Source organism: Chrysochloris asiatica, unplaced genomic scaffold (assembly GCF_000296735.1).
Source record: "Chrysochloris asiatica unplaced genomic scaffold, ChrAsi1.0 scaffold00098, whole genome shotgun sequence".
Lineage (NCBI taxonomy): Eukaryota > Metazoa > Chordata > Mammalia > Afrosoricida > Chrysochloridae > Chrysochloris > Chrysochloris asiatica.
The window spans coordinates 8,215,499-8,224,730 of NW_006408616.1; the positions used below are offsets into that span (position 1 = coordinate 8,215,499).

General features: G+C 41.7%; 1 protein-coding gene across 1 annotated transcript in view; it reads left to right on the forward strand.

Moving 5' to 3' along the window:
• Positions 1-8,627: 8,627 nt before the first annotated feature.
• The window catches only part of MED21 (mediator complex subunit 21), a 10,861-nt gene continuing 10,256 nt past the window's right edge, over positions 8,628-9,232 (forward strand). Inside the window, exon 1 of the mRNA XM_006866962.1 lies at positions 8,628-8,670. Within this exon, the coding sequence (XP_006867024.1) occupies positions 8,629-8,670 (42 nt within the window). The 5' untranslated portion in view covers position 8,628. The remainder of the gene's footprint in view (positions 8,671-9,232) is intronic.

A 9,232-nucleotide genomic window follows, 5' to 3' on the forward strand; every position in this document is an offset into this window, starting at 1 on the left:
CTTCATTAGTATGTATTTTAAGTCTCTTTGCTTTCTGCAACCATATTACAAGTTGTTAATTAGTCTTCCTTCAACCCTGATGCCACATTTTTCTTCATATAATCCAGCTTCTCGGATTATTTGCTCAGCATTCAGTTTGAATATGTATGGTGAAAGAATACAACCCTGGTTGCACACCTTTCCTAATTTTTTTTTTCCTAATTTTAAACTATTCAATGTTCCCTTGTTCTACTCAAACAACTGCCTCTTGGTCTACGTACAGGTTCCTCATGAGCACAATTAACCATTCCAGAATAATAATTCTCTACAATGTTGTCCATAGCTTGTCTCAATCCACACAATCAAAAGCCTTTGTGTAGTTAATAAAGTACAGGTAAACATCTTTCTGGTATTCTCTGCTTTCAACCAAGATCCATCTGACATCAGAAATGGCATCTCTCATTCCACGTCCTCGCCTGAATAAGGCTTGAACATCTGGCAGTTCCCTGTCAATATACTGTTACAGCTGTTTTTAAATTATCTTTGGCAAAATTTTACTAGCATGCAATATTAAAGATATTGTCCGATTGTTTTCATATTTAACTGGGTCATCTCTCTTTGAAATGGGCACAAATATGGATTTCATCTAATCAGTTGGCCAGGTAGCTGTCTTCCAAATTTCTTGGCATAGATGAGTGAGTACTTCCTGTGCTGCATCAGTTTGTTGAAAGATTTCAATTTGTATTCCATCAATTCCCAGAAGCTTGTTTTTGCCAGTGCCTTCAGTGCACCTTGGATTTCTTCCTTCAGTTCTACTGGCTCTTGGTCATGTGCTAACTCTTGAAATGCCTGATCATTAACCATTTATGTCTGGTGCAGTGACTCTGTGTGTTCCTTCCATCTTCTTTTGATGCTTTCTGCATCATTAAATATTTTACCAATAGAATCCTTCAGTATTTCAAGTATAGGCTTGAATTTTTTCTTCAGTTCTCACAGTTTAAGAAATGTTGAGTGTGTTTTTTCCTTTTTGATTTTCTAACTCCAGATCTTTGCACATTTCATTACAATATTTTACTTTGTCTTCTAGAGCTCTGCTTTAGAATTTTCTATTTAGCTCTTTTACCTCCTCATTTCTTGCATTTGCTTTTAGCATCTCTACACTGGAGAGTCCTGGTGTGGCACTGTGGGTTAATGCACTGGACTGCAAAGTGGTTTGAGCCTCAGTGTTGGCTGTTCAAGCTCACCAGTTGCTCCTAGGAAACACTATACAGGGTTGCAATGGGTTGGAATCTACTTGAAAGCACTTAACAACAACAACAACAACAATGGTGAGCAAGGTTCAGAATTTCTTCTAACATCCATTTTGACCTTTTCTTTCTTTCCTGTCTTCTTAATGACCTTTTCCTTTCTTCCTGTATGATGTTCTTGATGTCATTCCACAACTCTTCTAGTCTTCGGTCATTAATGTCCAATGCATCTCATCTGTTCTTGAGATGATCCCTAAATTAGGTGAGATATGTTCAAGGTCACATTTTGGCTCTTGTGGACTTCTTTCGATTTTATTTAGCCTCAGCTTAAACTTGCATATGAATAATTGATGATCTGTTCCACAGTCTGCTCCTGACCTTGTTTTGGCTGATGAGATGGAGCATTCCCATCATCTCCTCCCACAGACATAGTCAGTTTGATATCTGTGTATTCCATCTGGTGAGGTCCATGTGTATAGTCATCTTTTATGTTGTTTAAAAAAGGTATTTGGAATGAAGAAGTCATAGGTCTTGCAAAATTCTATCACCAAGGCCATGTTTTCCAACTACTGATCCATCCTCTTTGTTTCCAACTTTTGCATTCCAATCGCTAGTAATTATCAATACAGTTTGATTGCATGTTTGATCAATTTCAGACTGAAGAAATTGGGAGACTTCTTCATTTTCATTATCAGTGGATTTAGTGGTTGGCATGTAAATTTGAATAACAGTGGTATTAAATGATCTTCCTTGTAGGTTCATGGATATTATCCTATCACACACAGCATTATATTCCAAGATGAATCTTTAAATGTTCTTTTTGATGATGAATGCGATGGCCATTCCTCTTCAATTTGTCATTCCTGGCATAGTAAACCATGTACTTGTCAGATTCAAAATAACCAATACCAGTCCTTTCAGCTAATACCTAGGATATTGATGTTTATGTGTTCCATTTCATTTTTGACAACTTCTCATTTTCCTGGAGTTACACTCTGTACATTCCATGTGCCAATTATTAGTGGATGTTTACAGCTGTTTCTCCTCATTTTAAGTTGTGCCCCTTCAGCAAATGAAGGTCCTGAAAGATTTACTCTATTCGCATCATCATGGTCAATTCTACTTTGTGGAGGCAGCTCTTCCTCTGTCATATTTTTAGTGTCTTCCAACCTAAGGGGCTCATTTTTTTGGCACTATATCTGACAATATTCTGCTGCTCTTCATCATGTTCCAATATTCAATATTTTGGTGTTATCTGACAGTGTTTCACTGCTTTTCATAAGGTTTATAGTGACTAAATATTCAGAAGTAGTCCATCTCTTTTTCTTACTTGTCTTTTTCTGAAAGCTCATCTGAAACTTATCCATCATGGGTGACCCTGCTGGTATTTAAAATACCAGTGGCATAGCTTCTAGAATCACAGCAACATGCAAGCCCCCACAGTATGGCAAACTGACAGACGAGTGATGGCTCAATATTATTATGCTAGAACAACATTCAGAAAAAAGAATAATAATTATAGCAAAGAAAAAGGTGTAAGGTTTATGTGGGACACCATGGAAAAGACTAACTTACAAGTGATTGGAATTCAAGAACAGAAAGAAACAAAAGCATAGAGAAAATTGGTCATTTTTGTAAATGGTATATGATATGGGTCTTGTTTTATTTTTCTTCAAATGAATTTCCAGTTTTGCCAGCACCATTTCTTGAGGATTTGGCCCTCTGTCAAAGACAAACGGACTGTAGGTTGATGGATTTAATTCTGTTTTTTCAATTCTATTCCATTGATCTATGTGTCTTTTCTTGTGTCAGCACCAGGACATTTGGGCTTCTGTGACTGAATAGTAGGTTCTCATATTGGGAAGTAAGAGGCCCTACTCCTGGTTTGTTCCTTTAAAACAATGCCTTAATTATGTGGAGGTCTATTTCCTTTCTATATGAAATTAACAATCCTGCATGGCTTCTGCTGAGAAATCAGATCTTAGTCTTATTCATTCACCTTTGTAGGTAACTTTTTTGTTTTTCCTGAGCTGCTCTCAGAATTCTTTCCTTTTCTTTGGTTTTGGAAAGTTGGATTTATGATATGCCTTTATTTTTTTAATGTTTTATTGTGAATTATGTGATAGTTTACATGGGAGAACATTAGCTTTACATTCATCCTATTGTATATTGTTACACTGCCATGGTTATAATCTCCTCCATGCATCATCAACCAACCAAATGATACACCCCACAAACCTGCCCCCTGGTCATCAGCACACAGTCCTCTCTTTCTCTGGGTCTAGAGTTCCCAGCAGCTCCATCTCTCAATGTCATCTTCTCTGCCTCCATCTCTGGTGTCACTGTTTCTCTGGGTAGGGTCTCGCACTCTACTCTTCTCCCTCAATGGTCCCAGGGCCCTCCACTCCTGGAATGCAAAGTTTACCACTCCCCTCCTTTTGCTACAAAACATCTACGTTTACACTTATTTATGATATGTCTTGATAATTTTCTTCTGAGTTGTATACTGTTTGCGGTTTGTTCACATTAAAAAAATTTTTTTATTATGAATTATATGATAGTTTACATGGGAGAACATTAGCTTTACATCCATCCTATTGTATATCGTTTCATTGCCATGGTTACAGTCACCTCCATACATCATCAAACAACCAAAGGGTATATCCTGCAAGCCTGCCCCCGCTCCCAGTGCTCAGCACACAGCCACTCTCCCTCTCTGGGTCTAAAGTTCCCAGCTGTTCCATCTCTCCACGTCGTCTCTGCCTCCATCTCTGGCATCACTGCTTCTCTGGGTAGGGTCCCACTCTCTGCTCTTCTCCCTTGATGGTTCCAGTGACCTCAGCAACTGGACTGCAAAGTTAATCACTCCCTCCTTTTGCTACAAAACGTCCACCTTTACATTTCCAACCCTTACAGTCAATCCTGATAACAATTATTTACCATTGTACCACAAGGGACCTATCCCCATCTCCTTTCATCAGCCCCACCCAGACAGATTGGATACTACTTTGGATCTAGGCCAAAGATTTGGTTTGTTGTGTTTCATTCCCATTTGTTTCTAGGAACTTTGTGAGTTCACTTTTAATTTCTTCTACTACCCAGTCACTTTTCAGCAGGGTGTTATTCAGTTTCCATGTATCTGACTTGATTTCCTTGGTCTTCCTACTGTTGATTTCTAATTTGATAGCATTGTGGTCTGAGAAGATGCTTTGTAGTATTTTGATATTTGAAAATTTATGGAGGTTTGTTTTGTGTCCCTCCCAGCTTCTCCTCCTAGCAAGCACTCAATCCACTTCTCCAACCTTTCCTCTACGTTTAAGGGTTTCAGGATTTTCATCTGTATTGGTTTCATCTGGTCACTTGTATCTTTATTGTGGAGTCCTAGTGTGACTCTGTGAGTTAAAACATGGGATGGCAAAGTGGGTTTGAACCATGAGGTTGGCGGTTCAAGCTCACCAGCATCTCCTTGGAAACCCTAAACAGGGTAGCTATGGGTCAGAATCAACTCGACAGCACTTAACAACAACAATCTTTGTTGTAGAGAGTCTGTAAAGCATGTTTCCCTAGTCCACCATCCTGTCAGAAGTACTACTATCTGATTCTTGTAAGTAATAAAAGCTACCTTCCATGTAGTAACCAGTACTCCAGGCTCTGCTTGGAGTAATCCATAATAGTTATTGGTACTCTTTTTCTAATAGCATCCTGGCTACCCAGAAATCAGGTACAACCTGTGAATACCACAGATTTAGAGTGTCGTGTTACAGTTATGACATGGTCTTGCAGAATGTGTTGTCCTACACCAGGACAGAAGTTTTATCATAACATGGGTTCTTTTAAAGTAGCTCCTTTATCCTTGGCACCCAAGTTCTCATCACTTAGGCTGCAAAACTTCATAGTCTCCTTTACTGGGCTCTCTCATTCACCTCTATCCAACTACAATTAATTTTACCTTAAAAAAATATGCTTTAGCCTTTCCTTCTTTTGTCAGAGTCAACATCTTAGTCTAGGAGCAACTCAGCTTACTCTTACAAACCTCTCCTGCTAGGAACCTCCCCTCTTTCAACTAAAATCCAAACTTCTTGTTAGGGTGAATTTTGATTAATAGAGACCCCATGGGTTACAAAATAGGGTTTGCTTGGCTGTAATCTTTATGAAAGAGGATAACCAGATCTTTCTTCCACAGTACCAATGCTTAGGTTCAAGCTGTCACTCAGCCTCTACGTTAGGAATCCGGCACAGGTAGTTTGGGCTACTCAGGCACCCTTTCTTCCTGTTACACACTGAAATCTCCTCTCTCCTCTCCACCAACCCTCCTCTGCTCCTCACATTCATTTATTCACTTTCACACAAACAAGAATAATTTATTAGTTATCTATGCTTACACTGGGGGCCTTGTATGGCGCTGTGGGTTAATGAGCTGGACAACAAAGTCGGTTTGAACTGCAAGGTTGGTGGTTCAAGCTCACCAGCTGCTCCTTGGAAACCCCATATAGGGTTGCTATGGGTCAGAACCAACTCAATGGCACTTAACAACAATGCTTACACTATACTCCTTAGCTCCAAATGCTTTCTTTCTCCTTATCACCTTGCTAACAGAGACTTCCCTGCTCTGTACTTTAGTACTTGTTTTGGATAGCTTTCACTTCACCTGTGTTAGTCTTCCCAGCACACCCTGTTGTTGTTGTTGATGTTAAGTGCCGTACACAATGTGGCGCTATGGGCTAATGCGTTAGACTGCAAAGTCATTTGAACTGCAAGGTCGGTGGTTCAAGCTCAGCAGCTGCTCCTTGGAAACCCTATACAGGGTCGCTATGAGTTGGAATCAACTCAATGGCATTTAACAACAACTACAACAATATGTTCCCACCACCTGCTCCTCGGAAACCCTTTACAGGGTCACTATCAGTCGTAACTGACTCTAAGGCACTTAACAACAACAATAACAGCAATATGTTCTCTGGTGGCACATGGGTTAAGCGCTGAGCTGCTAACAAAAGGTAAGCAGTTCAAACCCACTTAGTGGGACAATTTTGAAAATCGTGCATAGAGTCACTATGAATCGGGATTGACGGATGACAATTTGTACTTTGTTTAACATGTACCCTGGTGGCATCATGGATTAAGCATTGGGTTGCTAAGGTCAGGGTTCAAACCTAATAACCATTCTGTAGGACTAAAATAAGGTGATTTGATTCCCTAAAGATTTACAGCCTTCAAACCTTATGGGGAAGTCCTAATCTGAACTGTATGAGATTAATAACATCACTGAGCTGGAATCAACTGTACCACAGTGGGTAATATGCACTGTAAACACCTCCTCGCCTAAAAGTAAAAGGAGGAACCTTAAACCAACCCTTTCTGATTGTCTACTGAATTTTAATTTTAATTTGTTGGGTTTAAAATTTCTCCCCCAAATCTCATGGAACTGATCTACTCTAACAAACGCATGGGGTTCCCATGAGTAGAAATCCAATCATTGCAATGGTTCTATTTTTATTGACGACCAAGTAGAGCCCTAGTGTGACACTGTAGGATAAGTACTGGACTGGCAACAAGTTCATAAGTTCAAACCCACCAGCCTGCTCTTGGAAACCCTACAGGGTTGCAATGAGTCACACTGACTCCAGATAAGGACACACAAAATAAATATTCTTCAGTTTGTGGTATGTATGCTTTGTGATCCATGTTGAAAGCAAAAGCAACATAAAAATAAGCCCTCAAGGTGGGGTAAAAACTGAACACATGAGGAAGATGGTAAGTAAGAGAAATCCCTAAAAACCTCATAATACAACAATCTCTGTACAGTGTTCAACATCTAGCAGTCTATTTAACATGAGAACAGTACACAAGGAGAAGGCTCTCTGGTGGTGTAGTGGGTTACATGTTGGGTGCTGATTGCTGTCAGCAGTTCAAGCAGGGGGAGAAAGTCCTGTAGAGATCTACAGCCTCCAAAACCCTATGTTGTTGCTGTTGAGTTGGTTCCTACTATCAGTGACCTTCTGCACAACAGAATGAAGCACTTCCTGGGCCTGCGTCATAATCACAATGGTTGTTAAACTTGAGGCCACTGTTACTGCCACTGTGCCAGTCCATCTCTTTGGGGGGGTTTCCCTCTTTTTCACTGATACTCCACTCCACCAAGCATGATGTCCTTCCCCACGGACCAGTTCCTCCTTATAAATACGTCTGAAGTATAACTCCTGGTGTGGTGCTGTAGGATCAACACTGGACTGCAAACCATAAGGTTGAGGGTTCAAACCCACCAGCTGCTCCTTGGGAACCCATACAGGGTAGCTGTAAGTCTGAATCCACTCGCCGGCACTTAACAACAAGAGATGAAGTGTCCATCCTGGCTTTTAAGGAGCATGTGGCTGTACTTCTTTGTACAGATTTATTTGTTCTTCGGGCTGTCCATGGTATTTTTAATATTCTTTCTTGGAAATCCTGCACAGGTTGCCATAAGTTGGAACTGACTTCATGGCTAACAACCACCACCATACAAGGGGACTTCAAAAGTCCGCGGAAAAGTGTAATTTCCCTACTTTTTGAAGTCTCCTCATACAGTATTTTAGCTCCACAATGATGGAACCCTAGACTGTCCCACAGTTACTAAAAATATGTCCTGCCAGACTTTCCCTCTAGGTCCAAACCAACTGCCACTCACAGCGACCCTACAGGAAAGAGGGTTTCAGGCTGTAAATCTTTACAAAAGTTGTTGTTAAGTAACGTCCAGTAGTTTCTGACTCATAGCAACCCAGTATCGGGTTTCCAAGGAGCGGCTGGTGAGTTTGAACCACCGACCTTGCGGGTCCAGTGCTTATCCTACAGTAATAGTCCAGTACTTATGCTACAGTGCCACACCCGAAGTCCTACAAAGTAGATTACATCATCTTTTCCTGCCTACTAGACTAGCATAGTGGTTACTAGTCGGGCTGCCAACTTCAAGGTCAGCAGTTCGAAACTACCAATGGTTCCGCGGGAGAAAGATGAGGCGTTCTGCTAATGCGTTAGACTCTCTTTGCAGTCCAGTGCATTAGCCCTCAGCGCCACATTGTGCACGGCACTTAACGTCAAGATTTGCATCCTCGGAAACCCTGTGCAGGGTCACTATGAGTCGGAACCGACTCCATGGTACTTAATAACAACAGACTCACGCTTAGTGGTGAGTTCGAACCGCTCACCTTTCTGTTATCAGCCCAACACTGCGCCACCAGGGCCCCTCCTACAGTTCCCGTCAGTTTAAATAAAGCAAGATTCAAATAGTATCTCCCCCTCGGACGAATTTTTCCCGATACCACCCTTTCCAAGTATGCAGCCCTGTGATTGGCCATCACGTGTCCATAAACCGTCCAATCACACGTGAGGAGCTGCTTTACCGTTCGCTTTTGCATGAAGGAGCAATATGGCGGATAGGCTCACGCAGCTGCAAGATGCGGTGAACTCGGTGAGGACTTTCATTTGATTAGTCTGTCCTTCTTTTTCCTGGGTTAAAGCAATGGAATAAAAGGGTCCCGAGAGACAAAACACGGAAGTAGCGAGCGGACTCAGTAAGAAGCGCTCGCTCGGGGCGGCGGTAAGGTCCGCGGTGAACTGAGTAAAGTGTGAGGCCGCCCTCCGGCCGAGCGGAGACAAGAGAGAGCCGCTCTTGCGCTGGCGATTGAGGAGGGGTCGTAAAGGATCTCCTTTCCCCGGCACTCCACGAATTCACAGTATTGTCTTGTTGAGTGCCGTGGAGCCAGTTCTGACTCATAACGACCCTGTACAGGAGCGGCTGGTGGGTTTGAACTCTTGACTGCTTATCCTACAGTGCCACATCAGGATTGTATTGGTAGTTGTTAAAGGCTCTCTGGGGTGGAAGGTGAAGAAGGGGAGAAGCAGGATTTATTTTTTATAGTCTGTAGCGTAGTGGTTAAGGAGCTCTGGTAGCGTAGTGGTTACGACTCGGGCTGTGAACCGCAAGGTCAGCAGTTCGAAACTACCAGCTGCTTCGCGGGAGAAAGATGAGG